Below are 18,627 nucleotides of genomic sequence, written 5' to 3'. Positions count from 1 at the left end.
GGATGCTTTGCAAACAAAATTTCAACCAGGTCAAAGCACTGAACTGGAGGTTCTCTTTGAATTTGAATGCTCTTCGGCACTTAATGGATGATAGTGGGTTTGACGGGCAAGTGATCAAATCATTGCGCCCTTTCTTTCAGCCTGCACACAAATCTTAGAACTACATTTTCAACCTATGCATAAAATGGTATTCTGCATAGGGTCCACATCACTTTGCAAATTTATATAAGCAATCCATCAGTTATTTTCTTCATTACCTAGGAGTCACTTTTACCAAGTACGAGGATGACACACTCCTCAAATGTTGTTAGTTTATATGAAGCAACAATGCTCCTGCGGAACAAGATTTGAAAGACAGTAGGGCATGTCTTGAATGCATGTCAAGATGGACACTTACATGTAGCGCTCAGGCCGGGGGATGCTTCTTGGCCTTAATCCTTTTTCTCTGCAGCTAATCAAGCAGCAACTGCATGCAGGGCATGATGTGAAGGGTGCAGCACGATGAGCGGAAAGACATCTGTGACTTCAAGAAGTGATCCTAGGCCTGTTGACAGCTGACTGACACCCCTCGAGCCCAGCAGCAGCTGTGATTCCTGGACTGCGCTGTTACAAGAGCTGCAGATGCCAGGCATGGGGTGAGTGTGGGGGAACCATGGTAGCAGGGACTCTACTGCGACTTGTCAAGTCCTTCAGGACCACTAAGGAAAGGGTCACAGGATGTGGGGGCCAACACCCGGCTTTGTGCTTACCAAAGTCTTGCTTGGTGGGTAGGGCCAGAGGCCCACTCAAATGCCAGTTGTGAACAGGACTGCCAATGTAACATGCCATATAATGAGCTGAAGCGCTACCTGGGTATTTGAACAAAACCTGAATACAAAACGAAGCCTGGCATGCAATGAAAGATATTGATAATGTCATTAATACAGCTGAGTGATTTGCTCACGGCTTGGTCTTAACGCGGAAGGTGGTTCCCAACTCCCAAGTGTAAGCTGAAAACCACCCTCAATATTATCTGCAATACTGGACCATGCTTCATAAGCCAAGAGAGTGTTGAAAATCTGGGGTGGAGCTGACTGAACCCATTCATGTAGACCAGGGGCTTAGATTGTGCGCCTTGTGCCCACCGTGTTCACCTTGTATAATAATGGAGTCGATAGGGATGGGTGCGATGTGCCCAAACTAAGGGGGTGGGAGGTGCCTGCTCTCCTCTTCACAGATGATACCTTGCTCATTTCCGAGTCACCCAAGTGCTACAGCAGTTGTTAAATACCTTTAAAATCTTTTGCGAGGAGCATGTACTGGAATTTACTACTTACAAGACAAAGTGTATGTTTTTCTCCAATCGGAGCGGGACCTGCTGTAAAAGGCATATGGTGGTGGGTGGTGATCCCATAGAGGGGATGCCAGAATTTGACTATCTAGGGATAACATTTTCCCCCAATTTGTGCTTGGTACCACAATTGAAAAAGGCACATATGTCCCTAATCCATCAGAATACATGCATAGCCAAATCCATGGAAAGACAACAATGAGAAGGGTGGCCCGGCCCATAAGATCTTCAACATCAAGGTTACTGGGTCAGTCCACTGTGGGGCCGAGCTGTGCGGCAGCAAACACCCAGAGCCTAATTACAGCCAGAGTGCATGTTTAAAAAGAATCTTATTAAACCTACCCGTGAGCGCACCACTGCTTCCCATTTATTTAGACTCAAAAAAAAGATTTCCCAAAAAAATGGCTGCAGAAATCATACCAAGTGGGTTTAATGCTCTTATGTTGCCCCAGTGTGCAGGAAAAATTCCTTTGCTTTAAGCTGTAAAGGTCCTACTCCAGAAGTTGGGATTAGAGTTCTTAATCCTCCACTGATAAATTGTGCTCTATCCCCAGAGCTAGAATTAAAGAAATCTATTGGGAGTTAGTTTCACTAGAAAACTTGATGAGTTCTAAGGGAATCCTATCATTAGCCTTCATTGACATCAAACCAGATGCAAAGTATGAGCAGAGTACTGATGACACAGTCCCCCCTTTTGCACAAAAGCAGGATTTACAATTCAGATATGGTTTCCTACCTATTACGGCATTCAGCACTAAATGGCATGGGAATTATGTTGAAGATGTTTTGTGCCCTTTGTGCCAAGGGAGACCAGAATCCTTAACATATGCATTATTTTTCTGCACCTGCTACCAAAACCCCCGGGTAAACTGGCTAGTCCCACTTTACAAGAAACTGGGCACCAGAAGGCACACAGCGGCATTTAGAATATAGAGAGACAGGACACTAGTAGAGTAGTGATCTTAGGAGTAGCAAAATATCTTATGGCTCTTTGGATAAAGCATGCTAAAGGCCTAAAAACAAGCGGATGATTTGTAATTTTAACATTGTACACATGAACCGTAAAATCCGCTGATTGTATTGTCTGAAATAGCATAACGATGGTGGAGGCTATTTGCGTGCTGCTATTAATGCACTGGTCACTTTAACCTGGAAAAATAGACTGAAATCACTGTAGTGGGAGAGCCTTACCCCACTGACGTCCTATCATTCTGTACTGAAAGTATTTTATATGCTTCTTCCACTTCTTTACTCTGCAAACTGAGTATTATGCAAGTTAAAAAGGTTATCTTTGATGTTATTCTATTGTACTTTTTCTTATATTAACTGTAAGCCTTTGTATTGTTTTTACTAGTCTTATGTAATGTACCTTTTGTGATCTTAGTGATCGAAATAAAGGTTTCTGATGAGAAGCCAAAATGAGAAACAAACCAGAAACCAGCCACAGTGGCTTTAAACAACGCAGGAGAGTGAGATAACTGACTCAACCCTACCTGGTCCCTTCTGACATTCAAAAGTTAGAAGGGGAGAATAAATGGCAGCTATCATAATTGGAGGCTAGCCTGAAAGCCATCGACAGGAAACTTGATGCAGTTACAAGTCGGCTAGATACAGAGTACGGGACATACATAATGTTCACTTAGATGGGATGGAGAGCCAAGTTTCCTACCTGGAAGATAATGGAGCCGCGAGCATCAACAAGTTACTTGCGACAGAAAAGACACTACATTGGCAATAGAAAAAAAAAAAAAAAGACCTTGAAGAGCTCTCTTGCTGAATTTACATCAGAATTAAGGGACTGCTGGAGTCAACATACATTGTTAAACCAGAACTTGTTGAAAGTATGATATCTGAAGTGTTTGACCAAAATATATTCACTGCTGTGCTTGTGGTTAAACACACTCATCGTTCGTTGGCATCATGGCCTGCCCAAGGTGCTTTGCCATGCCTGATAATTACACAATTACTCTACTATCGCGAAAGGAGGATTTGATGAGGCTTGCAAGAGTAAAAGGACACATGCAATATCATGTTTCAGAAAATGGTATCAATCTTGATTTCACTGCTGCAATATAGGTTGCAGGCTGAAATTCATGAATACTAAGAACGTCTACACTCCAAAGACTTAGATATGCTATGTAACACCCTGTGAAATTATGAGTAGAGACCAGAGGCAGCCGAAATACTTCGTGGACCACAAAGCCACTGTGATCTTTGCTAAATGAAAATATGACTCAGCAAGACAATCGCCAACTAAAACCCCCCCCCCAAATCAGAATGCAATATGCCAAACTGCAAAAGCCTGATCTAATGATCACAACTGCACACCTAGGAGATATGTTCTATTTGATAAGCATGAAAAATTATGATTCACACTGATCTGCTGGTGAAATTAATCCTAAATACATGCTAATACAGCGGCCTCTGTTGATGGGAAGGCATTGCTTCATAAGTGATACACACCAAGTTGCTATTTTATTTTCAAATGGGGAGTTTATATGAGGCATTTCTAATAATTGTTGAGTGTCTGTATCGGTGGGGCACTGAAAGTTGGATGGTTCAGCGCTGAAGGGGAGGATTGGGATGGTGAGTTAAGGATTTGGGTTTTTTACTGTTGCAACAGACAGCTAGATGGTATATTTTACATGCATGTGCCACAAGATACTTTACGGTTTGCACTGATGGTGATGTGATCTTTCTATGACAACATTATAACTGCTGTGAGAACACACATACACAAAATAATTAATCTCCTCTCCTGCAACATTTGTGGTTTAAACAATCCAAGTAAAACTTAGATTGGTGCAGGTCTACTTAGACAGACATAATATAGCTATTAAGCTATTGGAGGAAACTGACTTACAAGATACAGATGCTAACTGATTCTCAAATTAATGGGGGCACAGGGGAGGAGGGACCATTGTTCTCTTGCATTCTACAGCTCCTATTCCCAGAGGTGGCAATACTGATTTGGAGAACGGTTGATTAAAAACATTAACTGATGGTCTGAGGTCCCAAAGGGAGATATGTTCTGATAATGGGCACCCTTGCTGACCATATCATATTCTTATGTAATGTATACTGCCATAACGCTGGTACCTCTGACATGTGGTGAAATTGGGGAGCTACACTGGCAAAGCACAGGAACAAATATCATGTTGGGCAAGAATTTTAATTTTGTATTTGGACCTCTTGAAAGATAGATTTACGCAAACTATCTCCACCTCCAAAGATATTCCAGAAACACCGAGATATGAACTGAAATTAAACATACATGACACATGGCAGGTCAAATATGAACAGAAGTGGATACGTCCATATTACTCTACTGTACACGATTCCTCCTTGAGGACTGATTTTATGTTATGTTTTGCTAGGTTACTAAACTAGATAACTGATCAGCAATAACCTCCTCGCATGCTGTCTGATCATTGACCAGTGCTGCTGAGCACACTAGTACCACAATGTGATAGGAAATGTGGTGGCCTCTGGAAGTACCCCTCTTGGGCACTGATAAAGGCTACATTTAAAGCCAAGATAGCTAATACAATAAGAGTATTTTACACTTAAAGTGAACTCAGTAGAAACACTTGCTGTGGTATGGGAGGCCTTCAAATCGGGTTTACAGGGTGTGTGTATAGAGAAACAAACTGGTACCTTAAAAGCAATCCATGGGCATTTGCCCAAGTTAGACAGAAAACTCGGGACAGTGGTAACTGTGCTCCACACAAAAACAGACCGATTAATAAAAGCGTATCTGCATTTACCTTTATTGCCATTTAGAGAAACAGCAGATACAAAGGAGAGCTTTTTTGGAAAGGAGGCATAAGCCAGAAAGCACAGTTGAGGAGAGCAGCCACATAAGACATGGTCACCCACAACAGATCCCCCGACGCAGCTGGAACAAGGTCACTAAAGACCAACTGATCTCCACCCTCGCTCGAGCCCCGCCACCCAACACCACCGATCCCAACACAGCCATCCACAACCTCAGACAATGAATAGACGACTACGCCAACACCCTCACCCCGATCACGAAACCCTCCAACAACCGCACCAGCACTAAGGCTATCTGGTTCACAGCCGACCTTCAGGCCTCCAAACGGGAGTGCTGAAAACTCGAGAAGAAGTGGCGCCACAAACAAACAGAGATCAACCACACTGCCCTCATGAACGCCATCCGCAGGCACCACCAGCTCATCCGGACCACCAAGAGATCCTCCTACAAGGAACGCATCGACAACAACGCACACGACAGCAAAGAGCTCTTCAACATCGTTAAGGAACTCGCCAACCCCAGGTCCTGCTTCAACGACACCCCACCTTCGCAAGACCTCTGCGACTCCCTCTCCACAAGATCACAGACATCCACGACAGCTTCAACACTTCAACCCCCACGACAGCCGCTCTCACCACAAACCCCGACTCACCGGACCCCAGCCACACCAACCTCCTGCTCTCCTGGACCAAGACCAACGATGATGATACCATCAAAACCATGAGCACCATTCACTCCGGCTCACCATCCGAACCCTGCCCACACCACTTCTTCAATAAAGCAAGCTCTATCATCACCCCCCAACTCCGAATGATCGTCAACAGCTCCTTCGAGACTGCCACCTTCCCGGAAAGCTGGAAGCACGCCAAAGTCAACGCCCTACTAAAGATACCCAAAGCAGACCCAAGAGATCTCAAGAACTACTGGCCCATCTCCTTGCTCCCTTTCCCGGCGAAGGTCATCAAGAAGATCGTTACGGTCAACTGACCTACTTCCTTGAAGACAACAACACTCTGGACACGTCTCAATCTAGTTTCCGCAGCCCCAAGACCACCCTCATCGCCACCACTGACGACATCAGGATCATGCTAGACAGAGGCGAAACTGCAGCCCTCTTCCTCCTAGACCCCTCGGCCGCCTTCGACACCGTCTGCCACCACACCCTACCCACACGCCTCCACGACACAGGGATTTGCCACCCTCCCTTCCGATCTGAAGCCACCAAGACCATCTGCGGCGTTCCCCAAGGATCCTCACTCAGCCTGACCCTTTTTAACATCTACATGGCACCACTCGCCAACATCGTCCAATCACACGTCTCTTACGCTGATGACACCCAGCTGATCCTCTAACTCACCAAGGACCCCGCCACCGCCAAAATTAACCTCGATGACGGAATGAAGGCCATCGCTGACTGGATGGAGAGCAGTCGCCTGAAACTGAACTCAGACAAGACGGAGATCCTCATCCTCGGCTCCACCCCCTCCACCAGGGACAACTCCTGGTGGCCGGCCACTCTAGGAACCGCACCAACACCCACCAACTACACACGCAACCTGGGACTCATCCTGGACTCATCGCGCACCATGATCCAGCAAGTCAACGCCGTATCATCACCCTGCTTCAACACCCTCTGCATGCTCAACAAGATCTTCAGGTGGATCCCCACCGAAAACAGAAGGACGGTCACCCACGCCCTTGTCAGCAGCAGACTGGACTATGGCATGGCTCACTACACGGGAACCACGGCCAAACTCCAGAAAAGACTGCAACGTATACAGAACGCCTCCATACGCCTCAGCCTCGACATAACACGCCGCAACCACATCTCAGCCCACCTGAGAGACCTACACTGGCTCCCCGTCAACAAGAGGATCACCTTCAAGCTCCTCACCAACAAAGCACTACACAAGGCCGGCCCAGCTTACCTCAACGGACGACTCACCTTCTACACCCCCAACCGTCAACCTCGCCACCGTTCCTCGCATCCACAGGACTACAGCCGGCGGCAGATTGTTCTCCCACCTCGCCGCCAAGACCTGGAACACCCTCCCCATCTACCTACGACAGACCAGGGGACCTGCTGACCTTCAGGAAATGCCTAAAGACCTGGATGTTCGAGCAGTAGCATCTCCCCTGCCCCCCTCAGTGTCTTGAGACCCTCGCAGGGGAGAAGCACGCTCTACAAATGAATGTTGATTGAATCAAGAACTGAAGTTGTTTCACACGATTTTATAGATGCACCTCTCCCCCTTCCCTTTACCCCCAGGATTTTATGTGTGTGTCTGTCTGTCTTCACTGGTATTTATAATCAGTACTGATGCGACAGGCAAATGAATGAGCAGATAGTGCTTAAATAGGAAACTTTTCAAGACCTACACAGAGGCATCACTTACATAAAGAAAGATTGTCAGGGGCATATCATCTGAAAACAATACACATCAGGTAACTCTATGAATAATACTATATCTTATTGCTAATAATATACTCTTCTATCCAGATTCTAAAAACATCCGATTTCGATCATGTAATCATTCATTACAGAGGGACTCTTAACATAATCAGACAAAAACACACAATCAATTGTAGATGTCCAATGTTTGCTTTAAAAAAATAATGGCGCTATGAATCACTTCTTCTGGTAAACTACTTTCTATTGAAGCTTTTTATCGTGTGATCTTTCTAGGTGCCGTGTGTAAATCTGTTTTTCCTCAAAAGGTGGAAAAGCATAAGACTTGCTGTGTGGCTATTGCTGTTTAACAGGACAGCTCTAAAGACGCTTTACATAGACACCTTAACACGAACTGTGACGTGATAAATTACCATACGCGTGGACTGGAGTTTGATACTGTAGTTTTAGATACATTTACCGTCTACATTAAACAACAACGAATATAATGTGTCAGGAGGCTGTAGGTGCGGACTTGAGTTTAACACTGCAGCTATGATATCGATGCATTGATATCATAATGTGGTAAGAGACTATAAACTGTTATTGGGGATTGTTAAAAACACTTTCAGGCATAAGTACACGGAAACTGCATGGCACACAAGGAAGACCTGCCCTACAAACTTTCCTTCGTAAGTACAATGTCTGACACAGTAATATTTTACGGTAAATGGGACCGGTGCAGTCGAGTTGCCTGTTTCCCATTGAAGGCCCGAGCCACAGTTACCTCTGCACCACAGGTCACTCACTCTTGCCCTCGCCCTCACTCACCGTCAGAGTGTCGTCGATGAACAGCGGGATCTGTCGATTCTCGAATGGAAACTCCTCCTCGCCGTCTCTGCAGACTGCAACCAGGCGCGCCATCTCTCCTGCTTATTGCTGCGGCTGCTGTTACTGCTGCTCCTTCCAGCTCCCCCAGCTTCGGCCTGAAAACAGGACGGAACCAAACAGAACTGTCGTAAATAAACTGCTGCTCATCCGTTGGCAAGGTCCCTGCCTGGTTCACAGCACAATCTCCATCTTGGAACGGGAATGCGTATGGTTTCTGCGAGAACGCCTTCCGCGTTCCATCAAGACGAGTATTTGTTACGCAAACGGCTCCGTAAAATCCATGATGGAACGGGAAAACTTACTGAAAGAAAGAGCAACTCGTACCAATTAGACACGCTGGCTCGCCATCTTGTATCGGGATTTTGCATAGTTCAATTACATGGGCTGGATTGAGGGAAAACATTGCACCCATTTACCATACCAAGATGGACAACAGAGTATCGTAAGTGAGCGTGATCCCCTCAACCCACAAACTCACAAACATAAACTGAATTACATTCCTACTTCCGGCCGTCTGTCAAATTTTACTGCCATCTTGGAATGGGAGTCTCGAGTTGACCTTTGGACGTATACATTGAACAAGTGAAACACACACGCATAACTTACTCGAATAATACACATCGTTAGCGCTTTAAGCGGTTTTTTTTTAACTCATGAAAAAATAACAGGAGCCAGATGGACAAATATTTTATCATACTTCGGGGAAGTTAAAGACTTTAAAATCCGACTTCCTCATTAGCCACCAAATTGCCCATTTCACGATGCCAACAGTTTAAAAATAAAAAGTGGGCGACTGTACAATAATCAGGGAAATACATTTTCCCCATTGGCGTGTATTGAAGCAGAGGCACTTTTAAGCGAGAGAAACCTAAAATAAAGTATTTTTTATCTTAAAAAATAAATTGTGAGTCACGCAATGTCCCTTCTGAATGGGGTATGTTGGCGTGTATGTATATGATTAGAGACATCCTCAGACAGGCCTGACATTTGCCTAGCAATAATTCTGCTTGGATACGCAAAATTACTAGTTACACCATACAAAAAAAGTCTTGCCGTAAAAGCCATGACTGATTGAAACAATCCCACAAGTCAGGTTCTAGTTTTTTTTTTTTACTTACTAAATGCATACTAGACTTTTCTTGCCACATAATCCCAGTGGCCCTGCATATAACTAAAGGGCTATTAGGCCCACTGGAATATTGGTTTAAAGTAAAACCTGGCGCTCACAACATAATGAAGCGGAAACATTCTGGCAGTAAGGACTGTACATGTCTAAATATATATGTAATTTTTATATGTTAGGGTGTTTTTATTGCAAAAACTGCAGTGACTAAAAAACCTATATTTCACAGGGAACCATGAAATATTGAAAATGTTTCACAGTTCCTTTTGAATTATGACTTAGGGTTTCATTACGAGGCTGAAGGTCATCAGACCCCGGCCTCCCTGTGGTGGTCTTACTGCCGCAGACCCAGCCGTAAAGACCACCGCATTACAAGTTGTGGGTTTGGCAGAAGCCAAACTGCCACAACGCCACCTGGCCCACAGGTGCAGTCGTACCAACGGGCCGGCAGTAAGCACCTCCAGCCAGGCGGCAGGCCCCAGCCCACCTGCCGGATGACAAGGCTGCAGACCGCCAGCCTTTCCGTGACGGTCACCCCGCCACGAAAACCCTGGCGGTAACGCACCCGGAGACAGGAATCCTCATTCCTGTCACCTGTACACACATGAACATATGTCCCCACATCTCTTTGCACCCGTCCACACACTTACATACAGCCCCACCCGTCCAAACACTTACATACCACCCAACCATAAACATCGATCCAAACACCCCAAACCGCCCTCCCCCTGCACCACATAGATACACTCACTCCTCTCTGCACCGCATAGATACACTCACTCCCCTCTCCCCCGCATACATACACTCACCTGCTCTCCCTATTCACTCACACAAACATGCACCCCTCCTCATCCACTTACACAAACACATGCACACACACATCAACATCCCCCCTCCTCCCACCATCCACAAACTTTCACTCAGTCCCCATCCATAAACAATCGCTCACACAGACACCCCATCCACATTTATTCACACCCCCACCCCCTCCGTATTCATGCACACCCCCAAACCCCCCTCCAGGCATGCATACATTAACTCACTCCCCCCTGCATACACACATTTGCACATATGCACCCCCACTCACTCGCAGACTTGCACGCAGACACCCCCACTCACTCGCTCACAAATACACCCCATTCGCACATACACACGCACACACCACACATATGCACCCAACACTCCCTGCCCCCTCCACCCTTTTCGGATGAACACCTTACCTCAACTGGTGAGCTGGTTGTCCGGAAGGGGATGGGTCCTGGCAGTTTTGCACCGCCAGCACCACCCACACCAGCAAGACTCCACCAAGCCAGATTAGGGCTTGTAATTCGGCGGGCAGAGTCTTGCTGGCGTGGCGGTGCTGGAGATGCACCCACCTCGTCGGAGTCGGACTTCCACCCATAAATGGGCGGAAGTCCCCCAACAACTCCTAACATGGCGGTCAGCAGACCACCAGCACTGGAGGTCAGCTGGCTGCAGCGGCTTCGTCAGTCTTTCAAAAAGACCGGCAAAGCCATTATGAGGGCCTCACTCATCACCAGGTCAGAGGCTCAGTGAACTAATGTATCCACTTCAGGGATCTGTGTTTCATAACTGTGGAATCCTGGTGGGTCCACTCAGCCTTTCATCCTTCTGAGGTTGATAAAATAAACACCTGTTATTTTAGCATCATGCAACCCAAGACTTTGATGAACTTATGCTTTACAGGTACTCATGTTATTTTATACTGACAGTCCCCAAACATTCTGGAGAACATTTCCAATGTAAGGGCTACTTGTGACGCCAAGCTTAACTGCAACGTCTCTGTTCACTACCGCGGTCAGACAGTGCCTCCTATTATCGAAGCGCCGTCCTCCGCGTTTTTGCCCTGCTTTTGCGATGTGTTCCAGGAAGCATTTTTTATGCCCCCGGTCGCGTCGTTCTTACCTGTCCTTGTAATATTTTTCTTTTCTGTCGGTGGTGGACTCCTTCCTTTGTTCTTTTCCTTCTTTTCTTCTTCTTTTCTGTGCTCTTGTCTTTTTCTTCTTTTTGTCTCCATGCTGTTTTCTTGCAGGGATCCATATTGCCTTGTTCTGTTCCTTTTTCCCAGCATGACTTTTTCTCTTATACTGCTACTTTTTACCCCATTCTTTCCTTTGGGCCTTTTCCCAATCCAAGATAGTGTTGTTTCCTTTTCCTGTGTTGTCACTTCCTGTTTTCCTGTATATAAGCCCCTCAGTCCTATCTGCTTTGCGTTGCAAACACTTCTTGTTGGTGGTGATCTTCGCTCCTGTTCGTCGTTTGTTTTCCAGCTCTTGCTCCTCTGATTGCAAATTTTTCCTGCATTCATTCCTGCTTTTTCCTCTGTTTCAGGAGTTCTTATTTTAGAGGTTTTTCCCATTTTTGGGTTTTTTGTCCTCTGGGAGTCCTTCTGGAGGGTACAGTCTGCCTTGGTGTTTCTCTGTCAAGCAGCATTGTGGCTACTAGAAAGGGTCGCCCCTATCTTGGTCTATCCAGAACCAGCAGAAGACCAGGTGCTCTTTCAAACCCTTCCATCAAAGGTGAGAAGAATTGTGCAGATCGTGACAGATTGCAACACCCAAATAATCCGTATTGCAAGACCATGGAAGGACCACAGGGAGACGTAGTGGAAAATGCACAAGCCATGCTGCAGACCGTCCAACAGCAAGCTCAAGAATTACAGCAATTACGGGCTGAAAACAATGCACTAAGACAAGTTCTGTCCTCCCGGTCAATGGATGTGCCACCCTTATCTGCTGCCACACCTAGATATTCTTGGGATCCTCAGAAGATAAAGGAGTTTCTGGATGCCCTAACGGTTTTCTTTGTCTTCCGTCTGTTACAATTTTCTTCTGATAAGGCTAAGGTGGGTTGTCTGATTAGTGCCTTGTCTGGCCCTGCATTAACCTGGGCAACTCCCTTGGTTTCAGCGGAAGATCCCGTCCTGAATAATTATCCTGCTGTCTTGAAACTCTTCAAGCAGATGTTTGAAAGGCCTGGGTTTGGAAGCAGAGGAGGCCTTATGTGATATACAGCAGGACAATCATGATGTTTTGCAGTATATAACCAGCTCTAATCAGTTGGCAGCCGAAACCACCTGGGTGGAACGCACCTTTGTATCGTTTTTCCTTCGAGGACCGCGTGAAGAAATCAAGGATGAGTTAGTACATTCTACTCCAACCCGTTCCTTGAAGGAATTAATGGACCAAGCCATGAACATTGAATATAGATTAAGAGAGCGTAAGATGGAAAGAAGAAGAATGCGAGTACCATATCAGCCTGAAGTGAACCGTACCATCAGTCAGCGAACTGATGAAGTCCATTCTGAAGCTTCTCCATCCTCAACCGCAGAACAACTGCAGATTGATCTCATTCGTGGTCTGTTATTCGAGACAGAAAAGGCGGACAGAAGACAAAAGGGTCTTTGCCTTTACTGTGGCAAGGCTGGCCATCAGATTCAATGCTGTCCTGTTCATCTTTCCAGACCTTCGGGAAACGCCAAGTTTCGTCCCCTGTAAGGAGGAAAAAGATGGGAGGAGCTGACATACCATCAATATGTTCCTCCAGAGAAACTATGTCTACCTTGTTTATCCTTTCAGCCACATTACAATGTTCACAAGGTTAGAAAGAACAACTCTTTGCTCTTGTAGACTGCGGAGCTCGTGGTATCTATTTAGACGAGACCTGGGCTAAGAGTAAGGGGATTCCACGTATTCCTAAGCAAACCCCGGAGCAAGTACACACGGTAGATGGTTCCCCTTTAACCTCTGAGCCTGTGGTTGCTTCTACTCCTACAGTCTGTTTGAATTTTGGAAGGCACCAAGAACATGTTGCTTTTGATCTTATATCCTCGCCTAATCACACAATGATTTTAGGAATACCTTGGTTAACCCGGCACAACCCCTATATCAATTGGGAAACAAGAAAACTATCTTTAACATCTCAGTTTTTTCAGCACAATTGCTATTCTACCAACTCATATTGGTCTCCCTAAAGATTCTATCAGTCTTCTCAGAATTCTGATAATGCTATAAATATGATTCAAGGGGTACCAGATAGTTACCAGGAATATTTCGACATCTTTCAGAAACCTAGTCATCCCATTTTACCTCCTCATCGAATCTATAATCTGTAATCTGTACTATTCCTCTCATTCCGAATTAGATAGTTCAATTTGGTCAAATGTACTCTTTGACAGATAAAGAAAAGAAGGTACTCAAATAATACCTAGATGACAACTTAAAGAATGGGCTAATTACTCCTTCTTCATCTCCTGCTGGGGCTCCTCTTTTCTTCATTCCCAAGAAGATGAAAGATCTGCGCCCATGTGTTGACTTTCACGGACTCAATAAAATAACAATCAAGGATCGTTATCCCTTACCTTTAATTCAGGATATACTGGACGCCATACAAAAAGCCAAGATATTCACTAAATTGGATTTAAGAGGTGCCTATCATCTTGTGCATATCAAGGAAGGAGATGAACGGAAAACAGCCTTCCGTACTCCATTCGGATACCATGAATATCGTGTTATGCCTTTTGGGTTAATCAATGCACCTTCTGTTTCCCAACGATTCATGGATTCTGTATTTTCTGACTTGTTAAACCATAATGTAGTAATCTATCTGGATGACATATTGATATACTCCCGTAATCCTGAGCAACATACTGAACATGTACTACAGGTTTTGGAAATATTCAAAAAGAATCAATTATATTGCAAACCAGAGAAGTGTGAATTCCACAAGACCGAATTCAAGTATTTGGGGTTCAGTATTAATCAAACAGGAATATCTATGGATCCAGACAAAGTAAGAGCCATCCTTGACTGACCTTCTCCCTCTTCTATAAAGGAAACTCAATGTTTTCTTGGGCTTTCAAATGACATCATGTAACACACTTAGCTGCTGAGTATCCTAGGTCTGTTCACAATTCGTGCAACATCTAACAAGTGCATGCACACACTGATTCAAGATACGTACAACCTTTCAGCTTCTTATGCTAAAAGACCCAGTGTATTTTTCTTATATTACAGTTTAATTCACAACCCACACAATTTAGAAGTTGGTGTTAGCTGGTGATGGTAGGCTAACACCTACATACACCAGGATAACAAATATAGCATACAAATAAACAAATCGGTCTCAAACAAATCACCCATCCGTACAGGGAACTCATTCAATCTCTCGCTCCCCACCCCTACTACCTCATTTATACTCACAGAAACACACAAAAAACACACACACACATCCACACAAGCCGTGACCACAAACATTACAGCAGGCGAGCTAGAGAGCACTTGCTGAAAAGGTGCCTGCAAAGCACAGGTCATGAGTAGAGCTAACTCAGCTTTTCATCCTTCCAAACCTCAGACATAAACAAAGCTGAATGATACTAAAGTCTATCATTTACAGGGAAATCTAGTAACAAGCTCATGTTCTATAAAACTTCAAAGTGGCATGGCCGCCATGGAGCACGAAGGAGAGACAAAACGAAACAATGTGAGGTAACTGGTAGTCATGCAAATCGCTCCAGTACCGCCGATCAAGTTTGCACTGTCTGAAACTTCAAAGTGCCATGGCCGCCATGAGCATGAGGGCAAAGGACAGAGACTAAAGAAAAAAAGATTTTGCCCACAGTAAAACATATCAGCCATCGTGCAATAATCCATGCAACAGGGTCAGTCTGCAAGGTGGTAACAAAACTGCTCGAAGGCAGGACAAACATAAAGCATTTACCAATTACATCAAGGGATGTTTGAAAGGCAAGCCCACGAACGAGTGAAAGTGATGGGAATGAGATAGGTGTGGTTAAAAGCCCACAGACAGATAACAACAGGTCGGAAGTTCTTTATAGATTTGGGCAGTTAGATACAGTTGAATGATACAGAAGAATAGAAGAACCACAGGACCGGACGACTTTGGGCACAGACAAGCTTCCACTGATACTGACAGACCTTAATCAGTGCTGCAGCTGCCCATGCTCTTCCATGATGCATTCAAGCAAACTACAGTTGCCACCTTTGCCAGAGAAAAATAATGGCCATCGGTTCACATTTGTACATTCTGCTAAGATTCGGACGTTTCTTAAGTGGAACTTTATATGAAATAGTCTGTATTCATTTTTAACATGGCCCTTCTGTCTTGGTTTAATTACCAGCCGGAGGTCATTAAGGCAACTGTAGTACACAATTTAAAGTGGTTTCTTCTTGCATTTACTGTTGAAAGAATGCACTGATAAGGAAAAAAATAGCCTGACTTAGGTGATTCTTCTAATTTTTGTACCAATCGGGACATGAAAATACGAGTAGTGCTCGTATACAACCAGCAACCCTTAATGTCAGCCCACCATATGTAAACAGGGAAGTTCCCGTAGCTTAAAGTAAACATAGCAATATTTTAAATTTCTCCAGCACAAACATCCTCCACTTTAATTCATGTTAATTAAGGAATTAATTTATCTTTTTCACTAGTTACCCCTCTTACATATTCTGAAATGTTGGTATGTATGATTCTGTCTCAGCCAGACTATAAGCACAAAAGCACAAAGGCATCAAAGAACAGCATATCTAGACAGTCTGGCTCAAGGTACCACCACTCCTGTATTCTTTCCTGCTGTGTCTGAGACTTACTAGCCAGCAAAGGAGAATACTGAAGGCACAGCTATTGTGTCCAACATGCTTCCTTGGCACATTCATGACATCTGCTGATCTATAGTTTCCAACTGACTCAGACTTTCAGTAAAACATCTTTCATTCCTAGTGAGCATCTAACCCTAAGCCGATGTAAGTATTCAGTCTTGGTTTACCTTTGTATTCTTCTACTTGTAGTTGTACATCCATATTGGAAAAAACGTGAAAAGTATTAGAGTGCAAAGTTAAAAAATAAAAACAGGATTGGATGAGCTAATCATACTTGACGTTCGGCAAACAAGATGTGGACCTGTTCCACACATGAAAAGGAAAATGTTTTACTCAGAAGTGCAGCAGCACACACAGGAATCAGCAACGTTCAAGGCAAGGATAAAGTAGGCTCTGGTCAAGGACCCTGTTCTTTTATAACCCCCATGAATAAGGGGCCATCACTTGCCAGCTGCTATAACCTTGTGTGTTCTGGTGGCATCGCTGTTTGCTACCTACATATTCTATATCAGGACCAGAGGCTTCGATTTATGCTTTTCTTTCTTTTCTGTCAAATTACAGCAGTCAACCAAAACAATCAAAACCTTTAAATTATATATCCCATGAGCCAAGATGACCCGACCCCATGTCTCTACCAATCAGAGGCTATCAGTCCCTATATAATCCCTTGAAATTAATGTCTGTCTTCTTTCATTGCTGCTGTAGCAGGGACAGATAAGTGCTCATTTGCCAGTGATTTGTCATTCTATGGTACATTAGTGTGTTAATTGTATATAACTTGGCCTGCGTGCCACACTTGTGAGGAATTATGGCGGTCATTATGAACATGGCGGTTCGGCCCTTCATGCTGGCAGTGGCGGGTGAAGCCACCAGCCGGCATGTCGGGCCGAACTGCCACATAATGAAATGGATGACGGCCGCCAGTGGCAGCTGTCACCCACCGCCATGCTCCCGCCGCCAGGCATTCTGTCGGCCGGATGAAACACCATCCGCCAGGGTAGCTACGCTACCCTGCGGATAATGTTCCAAATGCCGCCAGCCTTTTCCTGGTGGGATATCCCGCCAGGAAAAGGCTGGCGGAGGGGATGCCCCTGCATTGCCCATGCACTTTGCATGGGCAGTGTAGGGGCCCCCGTGCAGGCCCCGTCGTGACATGCGCGACAGGTGCTGCTGCACCCGCCGCACACCAACATTGGAGGCGGCTCCTCATGGAGCCGCCCTCAATGTTGCGGCCTGGCGGGGAAAACATTATATGGCTGGCGGGTTTTCCAGGAGGCTGGTGGTCGATGGAAAGACCGCCAGCCTGAACACGGCAGGAAATCCCACTGTGTTCAAAATGACCGCATATGTCCTTTTTGGTTATTGCATGTCAGTGTGGAGCAGGAGGGCTTTATTCCAATTTCTATTGTGACTCGTATATGCATGTTGCTAATGTGCTGTCCTCAAACTCCTCGATCAGCTCACTGGACTGTTCGCGAGCCGACCAAGTTCATTGGAATATCATCATTGTCCTAAGAACACCCAACAGGGTGGTAAAAGTGCAGGCAGGGCTGTGCCCTAGGGGAGTGTGACAGGTGGCTCACTCCACCTATTAAAAAGTACCAGCTGACATGGGCAGTGATCGCTGCCATTGATTATTCACCTGTGGGGGCCTTCCTCCGCTTCTAACTTTCTCCTTCAATATTTCAATCTCAATTCCATTTTGTTTGTGTAATACACCAATATGGCCGAGTATTTTGATGAGGATGAGTCCTTTGGGGACTATACTGATGCCCAATATGAGCATCAGGTGGAGCAAATGTTGGTGGAGGCTGTGGACAACCATCTGCAAGACTTTGTCAACAAAGCCTTTGTTGTGGCACTTTGGGGGAAAGGAAGTGAACACTACTATCACTGGTAGATCTGCAAAGGATCTTGCTAGAAGGCCTCTGACAGAGGCTGGGTCACATATGGCCTCTTCAGTTCAACTGGACCATTAGTATGGGGCCTCATCAGCACCAAGGCATTACGGTGTTCCTCACAGACAGGACCGAGCAATAGAAGACTTCTTCTCAATATTCTCAACATTACAATTCTGAGCACTCTCAAGGAGAGTCTCAACAGACCTTCAAGTGCAAATGCAAATCACGTTATTTTGACGGCGCACCATCTGAAACTCGTACTCAGGCGTAACCCAGATGATATCCTTCATCTATGCTCTACAGCAGTGGTTCCCAAACTTTTTCGATCCCCGGCTCCTTTGACCTATTGGCCGTGTTGGCCACGGCTCCCCATTATGTTACTTTTTTTTGGCGGGTGGGGGAACGTAATCCCAGCCTGTACCTGTACCTACACTATTTACAGTTTGACTTCTTAATTCTCTCGTTCAGGTTCCTGAAAACCATTTATTTTAAACTATTTCTTTTCTTTTGTCATAGGGATATTATTAATGGTACTCTGGTGCCCTCCGCTGGTCACAATAATTAATGCAGGGGT

At 45.2% G+C, this 18,627-nt stretch overlaps 1 protein-coding gene across 4 annotated transcripts in view; it reads right to left on the bottom strand.

Annotated features, from left to right (window-relative positions):
- GGNBP2 (gametogenetin binding protein 2) overlaps positions 1 to 8,585 on the bottom strand; it is a 389,041-nt gene extending 380,456 nt beyond the window's left edge. For 3 of the 4 annotated variants that reach the window (XM_069226553.1, XM_069226554.1, XM_069226556.1), the window contains exon 1: positions 8,329 to 8,572. In XM_069226553.1, the coding sequence (XP_069082654.1) occupies positions 8,329 to 8,421 (93 nt within the window). In that variant the 5' untranslated portion in view covers positions 8,422 to 8,572. Of the gene's footprint in view, positions 1 to 8,328 lie in introns of all 4 variants that reach the window. The other variant, XM_069226555.1, reaches the window with a different exon arrangement.
- Between the last annotated feature and the right edge of the window lie 10,042 nt (positions 8,586 to 18,627).

This window comes from Pleurodeles waltl, chromosome 3_2 (assembly GCF_031143425.1).
Source record: "Pleurodeles waltl isolate 20211129_DDA chromosome 3_2, aPleWal1.hap1.20221129, whole genome shotgun sequence".
NCBI classification, from domain to species: Eukaryota; Metazoa; Chordata; class Amphibia; order Caudata; family Salamandridae; genus Pleurodeles; species Pleurodeles waltl.
Note: the sequence above shows the minus strand (reverse complement) of the source record. Positions and strands in the feature narration are given on the sequence as shown.